This window comes from Jaculus jaculus, chromosome 8 (assembly GCF_020740685.1).
Source record: "Jaculus jaculus isolate mJacJac1 chromosome 8, mJacJac1.mat.Y.cur, whole genome shotgun sequence".
Classification (NCBI taxonomy): domain Eukaryota; kingdom Metazoa; phylum Chordata; class Mammalia; order Rodentia; family Dipodidae; genus Jaculus; species Jaculus jaculus.
The window spans coordinates 108599299-108622540 of NC_059109.1; the positions used below are offsets into that span (position 1 = coordinate 108599299).

Consider the following 23242-nt stretch of genomic DNA (forward strand, 5'->3'; position numbering starts at 1 on the left):
GAGCCAAAGGAACTAGGTTCAATTCCCCAGGACCCACGTTAGCCAGATGCACAAGGGGCGCATGTGTCTGGAGTTTGTTTGCAGTGGCTGGAGGCCATGGCGTGCCCATTCTCTCTCTCCCTGTCCCCCTCTTCCTCTATCAAATAAATAAATAAAAAGTGATACCTATAGAATTGTTGACTCTAGGTCCTATTCAGTTGAAAAGCAAAATGAAAAAAGGGATTTTTATAAAGAAACTTAAATTAGTATGTAAAAATTACATGCAGTGGGCTGCCCTTTGGGGATATAAAGCAAATGATCAAGCATGGTTTTTTATTTATTTATTTGAAAAACAGAAGAAGAGAGAGAGAGAGAGAATGGACATGCCAAGGCCTCTAGGCACTGTAAACGAACTCCAGATGCATGCACCACCTTGTGCATATGGCTTATGTAGGTATTGGGGAATCGAACCTGGCTCCTTAGGCTTCATAGGCCAGTGCCTTAACCACTAAGCCATCTCTCCAGCCCTAAAGCCTGTTTTCATTCCATGGGTGAGAGGGCAGGGAGGCCGTTATTGAACATGGTATCTATGGTTGCCTTGGAGAGTAGCTGACACTCCTCAGGTGAACTTGAGTTTGTAGGTTCCACCTGTGAACAGGATGCTCTGTTTTTAAAGGCCAACTCACAACTCAAAGGGAACTGTCCGGTCAGGTGACCTGACAGCCAAGGTCTGTGTGAGCGGGGCTCAGACACTGTCCTGGCTGATGACATCTTTCCTTATCTCGGCCTCTCCTACCCTGAGGACATGGTTCCAGCTAGGCTCCCAGAGAGAGCCTTGACAGTCTCAGCAAAATCTTGGGCAGGGGTAAAAATTGCATTGCAGTTGGCTACCCTTTGGGGATATAAAACAAGTGTAAGGCATGTTTTCATCCTGTGGGTGGGGGCTGTGCTTGAACGTGGCATCAATGGCTGCCTTGGAGAGCAGGGATATAGATCGGAGGGAAGTGCTGATTGAAAGACATGAAATGTGAAGTTGAGGGAACGGGAGTTTGGCCAGGTGGTTCCCTTGGGTTAGTCAGCTTTCGGCCACTGCGACAAAATATCTGAGAAAACCAGTTTAAAGGAGGGATTTTGATTCATGGTTTCAAAGGTTTTGGTTCGAGATTACTTGACTCCATTGTTACTAGGCTTATGGGAAGATAAATATTATGGCGGAGCGTGTGTGCAGCAAAATTGCTCATCTTATTGCTCATGAGGAGAGGAGAGAGAGGGAGAGAGAGGGAGAATGGGCACAGTCTGAGGACAAGATATAGTCTCCAGTCCCCAAGAGTGCACCCCTAGAGACCTACCAGGCTCCCCCTTCTACAGTTTCCACCGTCTCCCAATAGCCTACTCATTTATACATCGTCAGATTCGTCCATTGGTGAGGTTAGACCCCTTATGATCCAGTTACCTCCCCAAAGCCTGTATTAGCCAGCAAACAAACCTTTTAGATACATGCCATATGTCTTCAAGGGGAGGGAAGGAGGAGTAGATGGTGGGGCAGAAACACCTGTGTCTGAGTCTGTGCCTAGAACTCACACCCAGCCCTGAGGTTGTGGACAGTGAGGTGGGCAGAGCCACTGAGAGAACCGCATGTCACAACAACCACGAGTCCAAATTATCATGCTTGCCTCCGGCCGCTGGCTAACTTCAAATTAGTCATGGTGCCTTTCTCAACTACGCTGTTCTCATCTGAACACCCTCGCCCAGGGAATGCCACACAGATTGGCAGACTGTGTGAGGAAAAACTGCTTTGCAAAATAAAACCACTGACATCCAGTGCCAGGAAAGACAGACTGCATCTGTTCTTATCATTGTATGTGGAGCATATATTAGGACACCTGTTGCCATGGTGAAACTCTTCATTCTGTGTGTTTTCAAAGTGTTGTCAGGGAACTGTGTGCAATAGCAAAAGAATTGGTGTTGTGGTGGTGGGGCAGGGGACATCTTTTCATTTTTTAAAAAAATCAATTCTTGTAGCCTTTTAGCACACTGAGTACAGACTTTCAGGTTTCTGTGGCTAAGATCAAACACACACAGGAATGGCAAGGACGGTGCATGTCTTCCCGCTCATTCAGTCTTCAGGGTCTGCTCCATGCCAGGTATTCGACCAAGTGCAGGAAGGTTTAGGGTGTCCTCAGGAACAAAGTCAACTAGAGGGCCTGCTTGGTTCTGTGGCTGTAGCACTTGGGCAAAAAGACTTGGATTAAAAATTTGATTGCCAGGCTGGAGAGGTGACTGAGTGGTTAAGGCTCTTGCCTGTGAAGCACAAGGACCCCAGGTTCTATTCCCCAGGACCCACATAAGCCAGATACACAAGGTGGCACATGCATCTGGAGTTTATTTGCAGTGGCTACCAGCCCTATCAAGCCCATTCTCTTCCTCCCACCCTCAAATAAATAAATAAAACATTTTAAAAATTTAAAAAAAAAAAGGACGAGGGATGGCTTAGCAGGTAAAGCGTTTGCCTGCAAAAGCCAAAGAACTCAGGTTCGATTCCCCAGGACCCGTGTTAGGTAGCTGCACAAGGGGGCGCATACATCTGGAGTTCGTTTGCAGTGGCTGGAGGCCCTGGTGAGCCCAGTCATTCCCTCTCTCTCTCCGCCAAATAAATAAATACGAAATATTTAAAAAGTTTTTTTTTTTAAAGGTTGCCAGCCAGGTGTGTCCAGCTCTGAACCTGAAGTGACTGGTTTAGCTGTGTGACTGAGGATGCTCACACCTCTCTGTCCTTAGCATAAGATGAACTAGCCACAGCCACAGTAGGGCAGCTCAAGGGACAGCGTGTGCAGAGGCCCATGGCACGAGGGTTGCTAGTGCCCTTGTCATGGCTGCGGGGTCTTCATGCATACACTCACGCACAAGTGTCCAGGTTTGCACATGCTTGTGTATGTGTGTGCATGGGCATGCTTGCATGTGTGTAGATGAACGCCGGTGTATGTGTATGTGCACGTTTGTCTATGTGTACATGATCATGTGTTTGGGTGTGTGTCCATGCATGTGTGTGCATGATGACAGTGGTAGGGCTGTTAAGGAAAAGGATGGTCAACTGTGGAAAATGCCGGAGTGAGAGGGACGCTGGGGTATGCAGTGGGGTCACAGTGCTTTCTGGCTCCTCGGATCCCTCTTCTCCCCCAAAACCTGGAGAGAAAAGTCTCCAACCCCAGGACAAACTTGAACATGTGGCTCCCAAGTTGTATTCATAGTCCTTTTGGCTCTTGAGTGCTGCGGGATTAGGGCGTTCTGATTCCCCAGCACGGGGGTGGGGGGGGCATCTTCCTCCTCCAGAGCATCTTTCCTGGCCTGGACACACAGCTCCACAGGCCCCAGCTGCTCATGACCCCATTGGCACCCTCCTGACCGCTGGAAAACTGACCTCGTTTATGATTGTAGGACTCTGAGGATCGCCCAACCACAGATTTGAAAAGCTTCTTATTTTAATTTTTTAAATTTATGTGTTTGAGAGAGAGAAAGAGGGAGAGGGAGGAAGGGAGGGAGGATAGGTGCATAGGGCTTCCAGCCACTGCAAACAAACTGCAGACGCATCTGCCACTTTGTGCATCTGGCTTGCATGCGTACTGGGGAATTGAACCTGGGTCCTTAGGCTTCACAGGCAAGTGCCTTAACTGCTAAGCCATCTTTCCAGTCCTTTTTTTTTTTTTTTTTTGTAGGCTTTTTTATTTTTTTGGTTTTTCAAGGTACGGTCTCACTCTAGCTCAGGCTGACCTGGAATTCACTCTGTAGTCTTAGGGTGGCCTCAAACTCACAGAAATCCTCCTACCTCTGCCTCCCAAGCACTGGGATTAAGGGTATGCACCACCATGCCTGCCTTATTTTTGTAGTTTTTTTTTTTTTAAGAAGGGATTTAAATAATAGTGGAATCAAGTAGTTAAAAAAGCTGCCCACATGTTTTTTCTTTTTCCCTTCCTCTGTCCCTTTCTCTCCTTCCTTACCTTCCTTTAGTGTTGGGAATTCAACTTAAGGTCTTGCACATTCCATTTTCTAGTCTTTGCCCCCAGTGCAGGGGCCCACATCATAATCACACTAGTAGCTGAAAGGCTGCCGTGGAGTACACACGTGTTACCACAGGACATGGACCATCTCCCTCTCACTGGTGGTCCCCAGGGCAACCTCCGTCCCCTAGATCAGCACTGCATCAGGCTGGGAGCCTCTCCCCGGGGCTCCTGCACCGTGCGTCTTTCGGTCCTTGCAGAGGCCGAGCTCACTGGCTGCCGGCAGCTGTGGCGGCGGCACCTCAGCTACGGGCTGTGTCTTCATGCTGAGTGTGAACGGGGTGGGGCTGGGGAGGACGCGTTCCTGAGGATCCCCTCCTGTGTCCACAGCTCGTGTTTGACTACCAGCCAGGTGACATCTTCAGCTGTGTGGCCGACATTGGCTGGATCACGGGACACAGCTATGTGGTGTATGGACCCCTCTGCAATGGCGCTACTACTGTCCTTTTTGAAAGCACCCCGGTTTACCCTGACGCTGGTGAGGACCAAGAGCCTTGGTGAGGCCTGCACTCGGTGATCAGGGAGGCAGCTCGACGTTGGAGTAAAGATCCACAGAAGGCTGGAAGCCAGGCTCTGGCAAGGGTGTGGTTCTGGTGTCACGTTGACCACATTCCAGCTGGACACCAGAGCTGTTAGGCCTTGAGCCCTTCCAGGTGGACTAGAGCCCACTGTTGTGTGTAGGAAGCTCAGGGGAACGTTGGGGAGCAATCTCATCTCAAAAGCACAAAGATGCCTGATGGGGGCCACCACCTTAGCATTGTCCTTCTCACCTCTAGGGTTACCTCACCTAGCCAGATCCAACTCTTCCTCCAAGCCTGGGCCAGCTGTCATTCATCTTCCTCGCCCTCTCCAGACTTCCTTCCAGAGCCTTCAGGGCCCAAAGGGGCCTGGGGCCACAGCTGTTAAATCGAGCCCACTTTGCGGACATGGTCACGTGTCTTTGGCATTTCTCTCATGCAACACCAATGTCCCCAGATATTTGCATTAATGTCATCAAAGTGTAGTGGCTCAGCTGCTGGCTCTTTCCCAGGCATGCCATGATACTGGAGGGTGGGTCTCCTCCCTGCTGCCCGTATTCCTCTCAGTAGCACTCAAGGAAGGAGGCTATGGGATGAGAGCAATGCCAGGGACAGGAGGCCGTTACTCAGGCATGGCCTTGTTTGCATTGTTTCAGGGAATAGTTAGAGCTGCGCTCTACGGTGGTCAGGTTTATGTGTGTGTGTGTGTGTGTGTGTGCATGCACATGCTGGGTGCATGGCTTTGTGCCCACACAGGTACCAGCATCTCTGCTGTTACCAGAGGAAGTCCAGCTGCTCATTTAAGGGCTGTGTAATCATGTCTGAGCCAAAGTTCTGTCACTTCTTAAAACTTGCAGTCTTATCCTTTTGAACTGATCTCTGGCTAGCTCGTGGGGGATACCCTACAGGCTCCAGACTGCTACCTTGTAATTAGGGGGTGACTTAGGACTCAGTCCTCAAGGACCCCCTTTTCTGTGGGCCCATGCAGGTGTCTGCACATGCCCAGCCCTCGGTATGTGTGAGCTTGGCTTCAATGTGTGTGAAATGGATGATGTTTGGTGCGCTCTCCTGCTAACTGTGGCTGTGGGCCCTGTTGCAGGCAGGTACTGGGAGATGGTCCAGAGGCTGAAGATCAACCAGTTCTATGGCGCTCCGACAGCTGTGCGGCTGCTGCTCAAGTACGGGAATGAGTGGGTGCATAAGCACGACCGCTCCTCCCTGCGCACGCTGGGGTCAGGTGAGCTCAGCGCCGGGTGGCTTAGCCCAGGCCTCGGGTTCTGCCCGGTGGTGATAGACTACTAGGGTGGTCCTGCCAAGGAGGTGGCCACCAGAGGAACAGCCCACCGTTTCAGCAGCCATGGGTCTAAACTAGTGAGCATGGGCTGTGTGCCCACCCTGGAGGCTTTGATGACAAACACTGAGAAGTCAGGTCCCAGGATGCTAGCGCTTCTTACCCCTTCTCTGGAGTCTGAAGAATCAGGTCAAGCACTCGGATGTCACGGGTCTGCGGGAGGAATGTGTGCTTCCGTGCCTACACGGATGACCACCCCCCAGATCAAGCTATCACATGCAAGACTACAGACCCGGGAGTAGCCTAAGGGTGTGAAAGACGCCCTGTGGCAGTCCCCTGCTCTGACCGTTGCAGGTCGTCTCTCACTGTGGGTGAATTCTTCTTGTGTGTTGAACATATGTGGATGGGGTCACGGCGTGTCATCAGGGACAGCAGCGTGTATATACCACAACTTAGCACATTCTCCTCTTGACGGCAGTCTGCCTTCTAGCTGTAATGAACAAGACTTCTGGGCCCGTCCTTGCAGGTGTCCATTTTTGGCTAGTGTCTGTTCTCAGTTCTGCGGAGCTTATGTCAGGAGTCAACTTTTCCAATAGTAGGATAAGCATGTCTATAGCTTTAACAGATTTTCCCCCTAACAATCATCCGAAATAGTTGTGTGGGGTTGTATACACGAACTGTTAAAACAGATGTTCCAGTCACTTCTCAAAATTTCTGTGCCAAAATGTCACTTTTACAGTGTGTGTGTGACATTATTGTCCCCTCCCCACATTCTCTTTGCCTTTTGATGTCTCATTGTGAAAATATCTGGTCATAATGTGCATGAGGACACACAGCCTTTCCAGGTCTCCTTATGGTTTTTAGGGAAGTTTTAGAGCTATTCTCTCCTAAGAAAGCTATTCCTTTTTATTTTAGGTTTCTTGAATTCTGTTATTTATTTATTTTTTTCCTTTTATGTGGTTTCAGTGGGAGAACCCATCAATCATGAGGCCTGGGAGTGGCTCTACAATGTAGTAGGTGACAGCAGATGTACGTTGGTGGACACCTGGTGGCAGTCAGGTGAGTGTCTCTGAGAAGGAGTAGTCTAGACAGGTCTGGGGTCTAACATGAGATTGGAGGGGCTCGTATGGGCCTGGGATCAGATTCACACTTGGAGCACAAGTGTGATGGAGCACACAAGGCCCAAGGGGCAAAGCTCAGAGGTGGAAACTGGCTGTTCCAGGAAGTGCAATGACGTCTCAGAGTCTCGGTTTCATGTGCAAGTGAGGGTGCATGCTACAGCCTCCGGGAGTGGAGGACACAGCAAAGGTAAGGTCCAAGGCTAAGAGAATAGCAGGTCCTCAGTGTTTCATTTCCTTTGCAGGCAGGGGCCCGCCCCTTCCTTGCTCACTTCCTTCCTTTTGAATTTTTTAAAAGTTAAAAAAAATTATTTATTTATTTATTACAGAGGGGAGAGAGAGAAAATATGGGCGCACCAGGGCCTCTAGCCACTGCAAATGTACTCCAGATGCACACACCACTTTGTGCATCTGGCTTACATGGGTAGTGGGGATTCGAACCTGGGTCCTCAGGTTTTGCAGGCAAGTGCCTAACCATTAAACCATCACTCCATCCCCTTTTGAATGTTTTAAAAAATATATTTTATTCATTTATTTGAGAGAGAGAGAGAATGGGCATGCCAGGGCCTCTAGCCATTGCAAACAAATTCCAGATACATGTGCCACCTTATGCATTTGGCTCTGTATAGGTACTGGGGAATCAAACTCAGGTCCTTAGGCTTCGCAGGCAAGCACCTTAACTGCTGAACCATCTTTCCAACCCCTTCTTTTTGAATTTTGATGCAGTGCTGGGAATTAAGCTCAAGGTCTCATGTATGTTAGATACCTTTCTACTACTGAGCCACACCCCAAGCCCCAAAGGACCTTTTTCTGAACACAGCTGCAGTTAAGGAGGACCATGTGTCTAAATTCAAATCTTAACAGGAAAGGGAAATTTTTCTGTGTATTTTTCTTTTTTTGTGTGAGGCAAAGTTTTATTGGGTAGAAAGAAAGAAAAAGAAGAAAGCTGGTGCACCAGGTCTGCATCCCAGAGTTCGGGATCTCAGGATGCAGCCCTGATTTGTTTGGAGTGTCAGCTTTTATTGGAAATAACCACATGATGTTTATAGTAAAAACAGGATCGGGAGTTAAACCACAAAGTTGCATACTGTTAAACATGGTGCGGGGGGGGGGTATTACAAGAAGTCACAAGGTTACATAGGTCACACAGGCAGAACTTAGGCAAGAACATTCTATGCTATATAATCACAAAGATATTTAGAAACAAAGAGATATGGGAAGGTCATGGTACATTGCACAGAGGGATCATCCCATTCCTTAGGTAACAGTAAACATCTGCACTGCATAGTGGGATCATCCCATTCCTTACACATTCCATTTTCCATTTCCCCCTGTGATATGACACTAAGTCAAATCCTTGACTCATGAAGAACAGTGTCTAGGGTATTTTCATCTAAGGGGGCGTATCGCATCTGCAATACCATGAGTTTAATAGAATTTATTCTAATCTTTATAGATCTACTTAGAGCATTAATAATGCAGGGTCCTAGGTGAAGGCCATAAGGCCTAAGAGCAGTAGTATCGGGGGCAGCAATAGAAGAGACAAGATTGATTGAATAAAGGAGGGACTGGCAGTCCTGGCCAAAAGTTCCCATCAATGGCTTGCTACTAACACCAAAACCAGGAACATGCAGACGGATGGAGATATGATTCTCGGGCCAAGACTAGGGTCCTTCCCTGGCTTGGTCACACCCGAGTGGGGGCGGGAGGTCTTGAAATGTAGATCCAGAGTGAGTCCCCAGGATGTTATGGGGTCTGGTGTTGCACAAGTAAGACCATTGACTCACGGAATGTGAGGCAAAGTTTTATTGGGAATAAAGAAAGAAAAATAGGAAAGCTGGTACGCCAGGTCTGCACCCCAGAGTTTGGGATCTCAAGATGCAGCCCAAACTCTGGGACGCAGCATGTGTTTTATTTTGATTCGTCTTTTCTTGAATATGTGACTACTTGGGATGTTTGGGGCAAGAAGCCACCATTGATATAATGATGCAGCTGGCTGAGCTCTTGCCATTCAAGTAGCCACCCCATTCAAAAGAGAGGTCTGAACGGTTCAGCCCTCATCGATGATGGAAGGTATGGGATAGAGAACCTGTCATATCTGAGTCAAATGAGACATTTCCATATGGGCCCAGAGACAAGGACCACAGAAATGACTGGGAAACCACACTGGCTTCACTTTTCATTGCTGCAATTCATTTCCCTTGTCTTCCTGCATAAGTGGGCAGACTTTGCCCTAAAAGGGGTCTGACACAGTAAGGACCCACTGAATAGAGGAGAGTGTCCATTGCCAGCTGCTAAGACAAGGAGCTCTTGGCCTGAATACACCTTAGGTCCCTGCTCGGGTCCTCAGAGAGGAGACTGGAATCCAAGCCTGGTTGGACTAAAACCCATGTACTACTGGGGCCAATTGCCTCAGACAAGGATGGTGCCACCCACTGCTCACCCTCACAGACACAGTGGGTGTCACATGCCCTTTGAGGGCACACTTTGCACAAACCTATCCTTGGCTTGCAGGCCAGTTAGTGTTTCTTGTCATCCTCCACGCAGAAACAGGCGGCATCTGCATCGCACCACGGCCCTCAGAAGACGGGGCAGAAATCATCCCAGCCATGGCCATGAGGCCCTTTTATGGCATCGTCCCTGCACTCATGGATGAGAAGGTGTGTGGGGCCCCACAGATGTTCCTTGTACATGTGTCCTGCCCTGCTCCTCATGAGGCACACAGGATCTGGTCCTTGGAAGAAAGGTCAGGTCCTCACACCTTTAATCCCAGCACTTGGGAGGCAGAGGTAGGAGGATTTCCATGAGTTTGAAGCCACTCTGAGACTGCCTAGTGAATTCCAGGTCAGCCTGGGCTAGAACGAGAGCCTACCTCGGGAAAAAAAGGAAAAGAAAGAAAGAAAGGCTAGGTCCTTATGCTCCCCTTTCTTAAAGAGCACACCTGACAACTGCTTCGAGCCCAGGACCCTCCTAAAATATCCCAGTAGGAAAGTTCTGAAGAGTTCTGCTCAGGCCTGTTTACTGGTCTTCTGCCTCAGGCCAAGCAGTCAGGACAGTCCTGATTGTCAGTTCTTTGTTCCTCCCCCACAGCCTGCCCACTGTCTCACATGTGTCTCCCTTGAGTCTCTTAGGGCAACCCCATGGAAGAGAATGATGCGGCCGGGGCCCTGTGCATCTCCCAGCCCTGGCCAGGCATGGCCAGGACCATCTATGGTGACCACCAGCGGTTTGTAGATACTTACTTCAAGGTGTACCCAGGTGAGTGTCTCTGGTGGCTCCTCATGACTTTCCCGTGGACACTTGCAGCATGTTTCCAAAGCAGGGGAACGGGTTAAGTTCATGGCAGTTGAACCTCTGTGGAGGTATGTCTGGCTCCCATATTACCTTTCTGACCTTCATCAACATCTCCATTGTTGGAGCAGGTCCTACCACAGGAGCCTCTTTGGAGCTGAGAGGATGTAAGTTCCACCATTAGCACAGGCCTTAGCCTGGGTTGGCATCCTGTTAGCCACTAGGAAAGAAGCGTAAAGAAACCTACTTGGGGACTAGAGAGATGGCTTAGCAGTTAAGGCATTTGCCTGCAAAGCAAAAGGACCCCGGTCTGACTCTCCAGGACCCACGTAAAGCCAGATGCACAAGGGGGTACATGAGTGTGGAGTTTGCAGTGGTGGAGGCCCTGGCACACCCATTTTCTCTCTCCCTCTTTCTCTCTCTCTGCCTCTTTCACTCTCTCAAATAAATAAAATATATTTAAAAAGAAAAGAAACCTACTTGGAAAACTGCTACAAGGGTGGAGTGTTCTCACGGTTTACACTCATTTACTTCCTGGTTGGCTTTTGGGTCACTGGGCTGGAAGGTTATATGAATGCTGTCATCTCGTCCTTGCTGGGGCGGACAACTTTCAGTCCAAGCTTGCAGCAAACACTTATTTTGGGGAGCCCCTTGACCATGCTGCTGTCCACGTTCTGCTCCCTGCACCCTTGCAGTCTTGAGCTCACTCATGTGCCAGTGTCTTGGAGCCTCAGCACCTCCTGCCCTTAACTGGCCCACAACTGGGGTGCCACTTAAGGAAGCATCTACATTAAGAGCTGCTGCTGGGGGTGGAGGGGATGGGGTCACAGACCAGAAACATCCCAGCTGGCTTCAGAGTTGGTCTCCCAAGTGGGATTGGGATGTGGGTCTTCCTGTGATCCTCACAGAAAGCTGAGAGCCCTGCTGAGGCCTAGTTCAGAGTCCCTGGCACTGAACTCACCATGCTGTGACACACAGGCTACTACTTTACGGGAGATGGCGCCCACCGTACGAAGGAGGGCTATTACCAGATTACGGGGCGCATGGATGATGTCATCAACATCAGTGGCCACCGCCTGGGGACTGCAGAGATTGAAGATGCAATGGTGAGCTCCATCAGCCCCTTCCTTTGCCCTGCACTTTCATAATACCTCTGTGCACCTCAGAGTCGAGGTAAGAATGTACACCCCAAGTCGCTTCAAGGCCTTTTTGTTCTCTGCCATGACAGGATGACCACCCGGCTGTGCCAGAGACTGCTGTCATTGGGTACCCCCACAGCATCAAGGGAGAAGGTGAATGTGCCCCTCTTCTCTGCTGCGTGGCCTCGTGCCCGGTAGGGCACCCTAGCAGAAGGGGTGACTGCTTTCCAAGCACACAGCGACAGGGTTCTTCTGAGTCCCACTGTTGCTTTGCTTCTGTCCTCAAGTGGAGATCTGAGGGTGGAAGCTGGACAAGATGAGTGTTAGGTTCGGGGTAGGAACGTCCAGCTTTGCTGACATATGACCTACTTGTCCCCCTGGCTGAGCCTCACGAGCCTCCTCTTCTGTCGCTGGTATCTCTGGCTGGGGCACCAGCCAAGTCACATGCATGTACCCACCCCCAGCTGGTCACCTGTTTGGTCTCAGCACCATGCCAGTTCTGCAGCTTCCGTGCCCGCACATTGGCCTGTGCCCTGCTGTATGCAGGCTGCTTGCTGCCCGGGGAGTCTGGAGAAGCCTGACCTGTGATTCCCACCGCATGGTGACATGCTGGGGAGAGAGAGCGAGGGGTCAGAGCGGCCTTTGAAACCAGGACACGCTTCGTTCCAGAGCCATCTGGGAAGGCGCAGGAGCAGCTGAGTGTTGTAATGCTAGCCCCATAGCGGTCACCCTGGCTTGGCCTGGTATGACCCGGCTCCACCCTAAGTCTGTGTGAGGTCAGTGCCACACAGAATGACCTTGTCTGCCCTGCCCAGCAGCCGGAGAGCGAGCGTTCTCTCCCTCTTTCGCTTAGGGACATCTTGTGTCACAGCTTGTTCGGTGTCACCTTCCTTCCGGCTCATGTGTGTGCTGCTGTTAAAGTCTTTACTCAAATACTTGTGACTTTTGTGGTGGCGGGGATGGAACTTAGGGTCACATGCATGCTCAGCTATGCTCTACCCTGAGCTACACGCCAGCCTTTCAGCTGCTTTCTTTGAACTGACCTGCTGCAAAATTTAAAATTCCTTTAAGTGTTTTAAAAACAGCATCTTCCACTGGCATGGAACTGATGTGCCAGTGAGGTGACTGTGGTGTTGTGAGCGGGATACAGGTATGTGGGAGAGATTCTGGGTGCACATCCCAGCAGAGACAGCATCTGGATGTCACCAGATTGGGAACAGGTTGGAGGCAGGAACATTGCTCATGAGTGACTCTGAAGGCACCTTACTCGGACAGAGTCTGGACGCTACCTTTGAGGGCCCCTGCATTTTACATCTCTGTGGTCTGAGGCTCCCATAGGGGACTGATGTGCTCCCAGGGTTTGGGAGCTATGGAAGCCTAGTGTGTTTGGGTTGCAGGGCAGAGCCAGGACTTCCAACTCAGGGCCAGGACCTGAGAGGGCAAGGAGTTATTGAAAGCAACCTGTGACCTTAGGCATCTTCCACCCTGTCCTGGGAGCTTGTCAACCCTTGCATGAATCCTAAGAACAGAATTGGGCTGGAGAGATGGCTTAGTGGTTAAGGTGCTTGCCTGTGAAGCCTAAGGAGCCATGTTCCATCTCTCTCCAGATCCCACCTAAGCCAGACGCACAAAGGTGATGCAAATACAAGGTCACACATGTCCACTAGGTGGTGCATGCTTCTGGAGTTCGATTGCAGTGGCTGAGGGCCCCATGCACCAATTCTCTCCCTCTCTTGCTCACTCTCTCTTGAAAAACAAAGGGGGGGGGCGGGCATGGTGGCACACATCTTTAATCCCAGCATTTAGGAGGCAGAGGTAGGAAGATCCCTGTGAGTTCGAGGCCACCTTGAGACTACATAGTGAACTCCAGGTCAGCCTGGGCTAGAGAGAGGCCCAACCTCAGAGAAAAAAAAGGGGGGAAATAAGAGCAGAGTCAAGGGAAGTGAATTGTAGAGCAAGATTCAAACTGGATGTAAGGGACGCAGCAGTGGCCACCACACAGGCCAGCTGTGGGTTGGGTGGATGGTGTTGGGATTGTGTTCTGTCCCCTCCGCCTGCTTGTGGGTTCTCTCAGACACATCCCAGTGTGACATCTGATGTCTGGTACTCTCAGCCAGCAGCTTAGGGTAGCAGGTCCATATTTTCAGGCATTCAGTACCTGCCAGTCTGGAGGGGCGGAGGTGTTTTCCTGGCTAACAGATTTGTAATTCACTAGTAGTCCAACACAGTTCTTGGTTAGCTTCAAAGCTGCCAAAACATGGTTGTGTGTTTGTCCCCACTTCCTCCAAGGAAGGGGAGCCCCTGAGTATAATTTCACTGGGACTCTGACTCCTGGCCAGCAGGCCTCCAACATCCTGGGCCTTGCGCACTTTTGTCTGGCTCTTAAGCTGCTCCTCGTTCCATGTGGTTGCCGTCCTTCATGTCTGTCTCAGAAATCGATAGCCCAGGCCTATTTACAATGTCATCTCCACTGAAAGAAGTGTACTTCTCTCCATTGAAGAGCTCATGGCCTGGCAGGATGGGAGCGGGGGGACTCACAACCATTCCCACAGACCAAACGTTATAAAGGGTAGCACAGACAGAGTTAGAAATGGCTTCACATAGTGTAAAATGGCCAAGCTGGGCCTAGAGGGCTAAATAGAAGGAAGTATGCCAGGTAGAGATTGGGGGAACTTTTCAGAGAAGAGCTACAGGTTGCTACAGAGGATAGCCTGTGAAGGAAGCGTTCCATTCGTCAATGTATCAGCACCACCCATGAGGACGCTGCCCAGAGCGGTGGGTGAGCGGTGCTGAGGAAGGAGGCGTCTGGAAGAGGGGGAGTGGTGCTGAGCAAACAGACAGATGGTCAGTAGGGAGGTCTGCACAGAAACATCAAAAGGCTGCAGGAGGCCTGAGGAGGTGTGGCTCACTTACTGCTTAAGCACCCCTGAGGGTCAAGTTCAAGTCCCCCTGTAGCAGTCATCTTGTTGCTTGGACCAAACACCCAATCAGAAGTAGATCACGGGAGGGAAGCATTTATTTCAGCTTACATTTGTATTTGTTTGTTTACTCAAGAGAGAGATAGAGGCAGATAGAGAGAATGGGCACACCAGGGCCTCCAGCCACTGCAAACAGATTCCAAGTGCATGCACCACTTTATGCATCTGGCTTATGAGGATACTGGGGAATCAAATCTGGGTCCTTGGGCTTCACAGGCAAGAATCTAAACCACTAAGCCATCTCTCCAGCCTCTATAGTTGTTTTTAAAATTATTTTTAAAAAATATTTTATTGTTATTTATCTATTTGAGAGACAGTCAGTCAGGCTGAGAGAATGGGCATGCCAGAGCATCTAGCCACTACAAATGAACTCCAGACACATGCGCCACCTTGTTCATCTGGCTTACATGGGTACTGGGGAATCCAGCCTGGGTGCTTAGGCTTTGCAGGCAAGCACCTTAACTGCTAAGCCAGCTGTCCAGCCCTACAGTTTTTTAAAAATGTATTCTTTTTATTATTATTTATTTTAGGGAAAGTAAGAAAGAGGCATAGAGAGAGAGAAAGAGAGAGAATGGGTGCACTAGGACCTTCAGCCACTGAGAAAAAACTCCAGGCGCATACACCCCCTTGTGCACATGTGTGACATTGCATGCTTGCGTCACTGCATCTGGCTATGTGGGAATTAGAGATTCGAACATGAGTCCTTAGGCTTCACAGGCAAGCACCTTAACTGCTAAGCCATCTCTTCAGCCCTATAGGTTTTTTAAAAAATATTTTTATTTATTTGTAAGCAGAGTGAGACAGAGAAAGGTTGGGGGGGGTGAGAATGGGCATGCCAGGATCTCTAGCTGCTGCAGTTGAACTCCAGGTGAATGCACCATCTGTGCATCTGGCTTTATGTGGGTGCTGGGGATTGAACCAGGGTCGTTAGGCTTTATGTGTGTGTGTGTGCCTTGACCACTGAGCCTGCTTTCCAGCCCTGTCAACTTACAGTTTTGAGGGGAAGCTTTTTTAATGTGTAATTTTATTATTGACAACTTCTATACTTACAGATAACAACTCATGATGATTCCCTCCCCTCCCTCACTTTCCCCTGCACAACTCTGCTCTCCGTCAGATCCTGAGGGGAAGTTTGATCATGATGGAGAAAGCATGGCGGAATAGGGAGTTGGCTTGCATTTTGTCATAGCACCTGGGAAGAAGCAGCAAGAGAGAGCTATCTCTGGCAAGGGTGAATCTGGGCTATAACATCCCAAAGCCCATCCTCAGAAACACATCTCCTCCAGCTAGGCTCTACCTCCCAAAGGCCAAACAACTTTCCAAACTTTCCACCAGCTGGGACAAAGTATTCAAAATATATGTGCCTGTGGAGGACATTTCATTCAAGTGACCATACCCCAGAATGTTAAAAAAAAAAAAAAAAAAAAAGCCATGGTCATATTGATTCCAGTCTGTGCTGGGGTCAGGAACCCAAGCATGGCTGTGGCTCACTGACCGAAACCTGCTGCTCTGGGTTGAGGGAAGCGCTGCCTCAAGGAAGTACACAGTTGATTGATAGAGAATAACACCTAACGTTTTTCTCTAGCACATAAATTCACACAGTACATACATCTGCACATGCACGTGCACACACAGCACATAACACACCATGTAACACATTCTACACACACACACACACACACACACACACACATACACACACACACACACACACACACAAGCTTCATGAAAAGAGGGATGTTACAGGTCAATGGGGAAGGATCAGCCCTCAGAAATGGCAGGCAGTAAGATTAGATCCATAGGATAATGGAAGCCATCGACCATCACTTCTAGAACTTATCAAAATATCAAGAAGGGGCTGGAGAGATGGCTCAGCAGTTAAGCGCTTGCCTGTGAAGCCAAAGGACCCCAGTTCGAGGCTCCATTCTCCAGGACCCACATTAGCCAGATGCAAAAGTGAGAGCATACGTCTGGAGTTCGTTTGCAGTGGCTGGAAGCCCTGGTGCGCCCATTCTCTCTCTCTCTCTCTCTTTATCTGTCTGCCTCTTTCTCTCTCTGTCACTCTCAAATAAATAAGTAAAAATGAGCAAAAATATATATATATATCAAAAAGCACAAGCTAGTGTTTGTACTGACAGATGCATCAGCCCTGCTGCTCAGCGACACTTTCTTCCATGTCTGTGCTGTCTATCACGGCGGCCCCTAGCATATGTGGCACCAAACAGCACTTAACTATGGTTGCATGGCTGGGGAATGCATTTTTATGCCTTTTGTTTTGAGGTAGGGTCTCGCTGTAGCCCAGGCTGACCTGGAATTCACTATGGAGTCTCAGGGTGGCCTTGAACTCATGGCGATCTTCCTACCTCTGCCTCCTGAGTGCTGGGATTAAAGGCATGCGCCACCACACCTGGCTCAGAGAATGCATTTCTTTAAAATATTTTTTGTTTATCTTTATTTATTTGAAAGTGACAAATAGAGAAAGAGGCAGAGAGAGAGAGAGAATGGGCATGTCAGGATTTCCAGCCATTGGAAACGAACTCCAGATGCGTGCGCCTTCCTTGTGCATCTGGCTAACATGGGTCCTGCGGAATCAAGCCTTGAACTGGGGTCCTTAGGCTTCACAGGCAAGCAGTTAACCATTAAGCCATCTCTCCAGCCCACATTTTTAAGTTAAACAGCCACTGTGGTGAGTAGCCTCCATGTAGAAGGCCATCGATCCACAAGGCTGCTCCTCACCAGCATGCCCCTGCAATCTTGTGTCTGTCTCAGGTCGCCCATGTGATGGGTTCTTTCTCACCTGAGGGCACATAGTATACGTGGAGTGTCCCAGGTCATGTAGAGCCGTCAGCACCGCAGCTAGCCAAGCTCTCAGCCATGGGTGACCCTGCATGCAGCACGCTCACAGGGCTGGTGGAGTTGCTGCTGCTTGACATGCAGTGGACATACGTCTCTTGGGTTGCAACAGACCCCAGCTGTCCCTGTGCCGCCCCGGCAGAGCAGGATATAGCAGCACTCTGGGTGCGTGCCACTTGTGACCACTGCCTGGTGGGGGGCGGGGCTCATGACCCAGCACCCCTGAATCTTTGCTCTCCTTCCAGCTGCGTTTGCCTTTGTCGTGCTAAAAGACGACGTGTGTGATGCGGACACGGTGATAAGTGAACTCAGGTCAGCAGTGGCCGTCAAGATCGCCAAGTACGCTGTGCCTGACCAGATCATGGTGAGTGAACCTGCCTCCCCACTAGGGGGGCTGGTGGTGCCTGCTCTCTGAAGACTCCTCCTCTGCTTCCCATACATGTCCAAACAATGGACTTCTTATGAACATGTGGCTCCCTTCCCACTATCCAAACTATCATGAGAATAGGCTGGAGGGACTGTTTAGGGATTAAAGTGCTTGCCTGCAAAGCCAAAGGACCCAGGTTTGATTCCCCAGGACCCACGCAAACCAGATGCACAAGGGGGCACATGCATCTAGAGTTCGTTTGCAGTGGCTGGAGGCTCTGGCATGCCTATTACCTCTCTCTCTGACTCACTGTCTCTGACTCTCTCTCTCTCAAATAAATAATTACCAAAAACAAATTTTAAAAACTACCACGAGTGGGTTTTCGTGGGTGGTAGAGGAGGATGGTGAAGGACAGGGAAGGGTCATGGAAACCCAAGGTTTACAGCACTCATCTGTTTAGAACACAGCCCTGGTTATAGTCCTTGTACTGTGGCCTGTGGAGGCTGGTAAGGAGAACAGAAGTTTTCTTTTTTTCTTTGTGCATGCGTGTATGCTTGTGGGAGCATGTGGGTACCCGTGTGTGTGTGTGTGTGTGTGTGTGTGTGTGTGTGTGCATGCACGCGGAGGTTAGAGGTTGCTCTCCACTTTATTTACTGAGGCAGGGTCTCTCAGTTGAGTCCATAGCTCACTGATGTAGCTAGTCTAGCAGGCCGGCTTGCCTTGAGGAATCTCCTGTCCCTACCATGCTAGGGCTGGGATTATAGGCAGGCCACCATGCCCACCCGTTGACGTGGGTGCTGGGATCTTAACTCGGGGACTCATGCTTGAGCAGTAAGTTCTCATCCACTTAGTCATCTCCCCAGCCCCAAGATTTTCTTTTCTTTCTTTCTTTTTTAATCGTGCTGACTATTGCACTTGTTTTCCATTTCTGTGACAAAACACCAGCGATAATTAACTTAAAAGGTAGAAAGGTTTGTTTTGGCTCATGGTGGCAGCCACTTCTTGGTAGGAAGTATGTAGCACAGAGCTGCTTGCATCGTGGTGGCTAGGAAAGGAAGGGGAGGAGAGGAGAGTGGAAGAGAAGAAGGGAAGGAAGGGAGAGGGAAGAGCAGACAGGAAGAAGGGGAGGGATGGAGAGAGAAATTAGAGCTGGGGCCCTAATATTCCCTTCAAAAGCCTGCCCTCCGGTGCTCGAACTTCCTCCCACTACTCCCACTAGCCTCCTAAAGGTTACATCATCTAACAGGAGTGCCACAGGCTGGTGACCAAACTTTTGACACTTAAGATCTAAGCCATAACCATATTGAAGCTAGGGCCTTGCGAATGCTAGGCAAGCACTCTACCACCAAGCTATACCCCAGCCAAGTTAGAGATTTGAAATGTAGAGGCATGGGAAGCCCCAGAGTCCTCTGGCTTCATGTGGTTTCCAAATGTATTTCCTGTTGCAAGAGAGATCATGGATCTGAGGGAGTCAGTGTCTGGGTGAGGCCTGGACAACAACCCTTTAATTCCTTCAGGGTTCCTACAGAGACTTCTGGGTTTGGGGTTCTCTGAAGCCAGAAAGGTCCAGCTTCCCTTTGTATTGTTTTCTCTAGAGACTCAGTGACGAGTTAAACAATCTGTAAACACAGAGTCATTATTGAAAGTCTCACATACAGCCGGGCGTGGTGGCGCACGCCTTTAATCCCAGCACTTGGGAGGCAGAGTTAGGAGGATCACTGTGAGTTCAAGGCCACCCTGAGACTACATAGTGAATTCCAGGTCAGCCTGAGCTAGTGAGACCTTACCTCGAAAAAAAAAAAAAAATCTCACATACATGGAGCCCTGGGTTCAATTCCGAGCCAACACCACCACATAAAATAAGATTCCAAACACAACTCTTTTTTTTCTGTGTGTGTGTGTGTGTGTGTGTGTGTGTGTGTGTGTGTGTGTGTGCATGATGCATGTGTGGTGTAAGGCCAAGGGTTGACATCAGGTATCTTTCTCAAGCACTCTTCCACATTATTATCATTATCATTATTATTATTATTGAGACAGGGTCATCAGAACCCGCCAAATTGGCCAGACTAATGAGCCAGCAAGTGTCAGGAACCCTCCTGAGTCTCTGCCTCCCCAGCACTGGGATCCGAGGTGCACACCACCATGCCTGGCTTTTATATGAGTGCAGGGGACTCTGACCTGAGGTCTTCATGCCTGTACTATCTCCCCAGTATCCCCAAACACAGCTTTTAATGTATTACCACTCACCTCAAGCTACAAGACAAAATTGTCTGCTCAGTGGCTTTGACCTCAGCTATAAGATAAAATTAAGCCCCAGCCAGGGAATGGGGAGGCAGTGCATGGAGTGAGTACAGAGCTGCTCCTTCCCAGGAGCCCCGGCAGGCATCATGGGAGGCACACCAGGCCCGGCAGGTCTTGTCTGGAGGGTGTTTGGCAAAGCCTGGCTTCAGGTTAGATCCTGTCCTTCGGATTGAGTTCAGCTTCAACGTGAGGTGGGAGAGGGGATTAAGACCTTGGTCCACACGTCAGGCAGCTGCTGTGGAATCTCTAGGGAGGGGCGTCAGCTCCCATCAGAACCTTTATCTCAGGACAGTCAGATGTTGGCATGGACAAGTACTGCCCAGATCCTAACAGTGCCCATCCTTGCCAGGTGGTGAAGCGGCTCCCCAAAACCAGGTCTGGAAAAGTGATGCGCCGGCTACTGAAGAGAATCATCACCAACAAGGCCCACGATCTGGGGGACATCACCACCCTGGAGGACCCCAGCGTCATCACAGAGCTCCTGAGTACCTTCCAGAAGTACAAAGACCAGCAAATGAACGCCAAGTGAGAGGTGCATCTCTTGCCTGTGCGCCCACTCAGACAAGGCTGCTCCAACCCTGGAGAGTCCTGGTGGAAAGGCGCTCCAAAGATGGCTAGTCTCATCCCAGCACATGACCCACCCCCACTGCCCTAATGTGAAGTGGGCTCAAAGCTCCTCTCTTCCTCCTGGGGCCCAGCAGTGCCATCTTCGGAGAGATTTGTTCCCTCAGGTCGGGATCTGATTTCCAGGAAGGAGAGGTCATCATTACTGGCAGTGAGCCAGCGCCCGAAGGCCCGAGGCCAGCAGCCTGCTCCCGCCTCGGAGCCAGAGCTAGTGGGCTTTCTCCAGATGTGCCTAGATACAAAAGGCAGAGACCTTTTTTGTCTTGTTTCATTTTTGTATTTTTCTATTTTGGGGAAATAATATGCAAGCACCTGAGTGTAATGTGAAGATTTACTTACATACATGTTTTGTGACGCTTAAGTTATGAAAATCTCCTTTTTTCCCCCCCACTACCGGTCTGATGATCAGAGGGTGTGCTGCCATTTAGTGTACTTGAAGTCCAAATCAGAGATGTTTGTCTTCTCCATCTGAGCACGGCTGACTTGAGATCCTGTCAGCCTGTGGCACCGTGTCAACTTCCTGGTGTCTGTTTCTACCGTTCTTGGTTCACTTGGTTTGTGTTATGATGAAATAAACTCACTAGCTTTCTTTTTTCAGTGCCGGAGCTTGAACTCAGGGCCCTACGCACACTAGTCAAGAGCTCTGCCTCTGAGCTACACGCTAACACCTCTCATTCCTAATGGGCAGGGCGGACGTCCTCACCTTTTTCTTCTGAAACTACTCCAGTCAAGTTTGTTTCTCCAAGCGATGATCTATCTAGAGAGATCGTCTTTCCCCCAGTGCTTCTTAGTAGGAGGCCACCACCGCTCCAAATACGTGAGGCTGTGTGGGGAAGCCAGGGAAAACTCAGGTGACTTCTTAGGGCTCTCTCTGGTTCGGCCTGAAAGGAGCTCTTGCGGTCTTTGCCTGCCCTTTCTCCTGTGATCGAGACAGCAAGAACCACTGTGGTCCAATGAAGGGACTCTGTGCCCCCAAGCAAGTCTCTCCCTTTTTAATCAATGTGCCTTAAGTCCTCTGAACTTTAGTGGATGAAATAAACTGTGAAATCATGAAGTGCTCACTTCCTAGCTAAGTGTGGTGACACGCGTGAGGACCAAGGGTATGGTGCCAGGTGATGGAAACCCCTGGGGTGAGCAGGGCCCCTGGGGACATGGGTTGAATGGGGTCTGCCCCTCATAGCTTTGTGGGTGTTCCAGGGGTGTCTAGGGTACGTCACACCTACTGTGGACTCTTGGGTGATGGGGTAAGTCCACTGTGACTCTGAGGACGTGGCAGTGGTTGTAGTACGCACAAATGTCGAGTAACTGTCCTTTGTTTTCGTCAGCAGTAAATGGCTGTGTCATGAGCTGGGCTGACCGTAGTTACTATTGCACTTATAGGAAATAGCCCAGGTTTCTAGGTTGCTGATAGAAGCTCTCAGAATGAACGATAAAGATGTCCTAATAAAGCTTTATTTTTTTCACTCTCCGTTTATAGGGGTGTCTTTGGTTGGTTTGTATTTTGTTTTCTCTTGGTGTTAGGGATAGGGATTGAACCCAGGGCCTCCTGAGTGATAGGCAGGCACTCCACTACTGAGCTACACCCCAGAACTCCATGCTTCTTCTTTTTTTTTTTTTTTTTTTGATTTTTCAAGGTAGGGTCTCACTCCAGCCCAGGCTGACTTAGAACTATGTTGTCTCAGGGTGGCCTCGAACTCATAGTGATCCTCCTACCTCTGCCTCCCGAGTGCTGGGATTAAAGGCGTGCGCCACCACACCCGGCATCCATGCTTCTTTAACCAATGTGCCTTAAGTCCTAAGGACATAATCCTAAGGATAAAATTGGAAGGGATCTGTTCACTAAAAAGATTACACACAAAATGACTCAAATTCTTACAAGGAGGAAATCCACCCTGGAAAGCTCTCACTGAACCATGGGAAAGATCGCCCTCTCGGGAGTGCCACACAGTCCGGCGCTCTAGCAGCACGTGATGGCTTAGCTGTAAATTAGATGAACTTGAATACAAATTCATTCCTCAGTTACCATAGCCTCACTTCAAATGTTCAGTGACCTCACATGGCCAGGGGCTACTGGATTGGATGACGTGGGTACATGTTCCCATGATCTGACGAGGGACGCATGGACAGCGCTGGCCTGGAGAGTGGATGGACGTAGGCAAGATCCTGGCTGGCCACCAGCGGCAGCAGGGGGCAGGTGTGAGCTGCACAGCCCTCACCTGGCATCGCTGCTTAGGTGGTACCGATGAGGCTTTCTGCCTCCTGCACGGGGTCTTTTAACAGAAGGACTTGCTGAAATCAGTGGCAGGAAAGGTGGAATCCATGGGCCTGAGTCAGCTCTTCTAAGGCCGGGACCACCTGCTACCTCCAAGGTGCGAGCTGGGTATGGGCATCCCAGGGGAGTATTTTCTGTGCCACTGATCTATATGGGCAGAGCACGTGGGGGAGGGAGAGCCCCCCCCCCCAAGTTCCCCAAGGGAGGAGCTCAGTGCACAGAAGGGTAAAGTGCTGAGAAAGGACATGTTTTACAACCTCTGGGTCCCATGGGAATCCACAAGATTTGCATATACTGGAATAGTCTAGCCATACACCCTTCCCTTGGCAGGACACCATGTCAAGGTTATTGCGTAATTAATGAGTCAGGTTAGTACCAAACTCCTCTTCTGGTAAAGCCACCCTGATTTCTGTGGGAACTGCCCCTCTAGCTTTGTTAAGAGGCCAACCACAGCTG

General features: G+C 49.8%; 1 protein-coding gene across 1 annotated transcript in view; it reads left to right on the forward strand.

Moving 5' to 3' along the window:
• The window catches only part of Acss1 (acyl-CoA synthetase short chain family member 1), a 64653-nt gene extending 42676 nt beyond the window's left edge, over nucleotides 1–21977 (forward strand). The window contains exons 6-14 of the mRNA XM_004667977.2: nucleotides 4365–4512; nucleotides 5652–5789; nucleotides 6810–6902; nucleotides 9509–9621; nucleotides 10093–10219; nucleotides 11231–11358; nucleotides 11481–11544; nucleotides 17468–17586; nucleotides 20240–21977. Of these exons, the coding sequence (XP_004668034.2) occupies nucleotides 4365–4512; nucleotides 5652–5789; nucleotides 6810–6902; nucleotides 9509–9621; nucleotides 10093–10219; nucleotides 11231–11358; nucleotides 11481–11544; nucleotides 17468–17586; nucleotides 20240–20419 (1110 nt within the window). The 3' untranslated portion in view covers nucleotides 20420–21977. The remainder of the gene's footprint in view (nucleotides 1–4364; nucleotides 4513–5651; nucleotides 5790–6809; nucleotides 6903–9508; nucleotides 9622–10092; nucleotides 10220–11230; nucleotides 11359–11480; nucleotides 11545–17467; nucleotides 17587–20239) is intronic.
• The last annotated feature ends 1265 nt before the right edge of the window (nucleotides 21978–23242 follow it).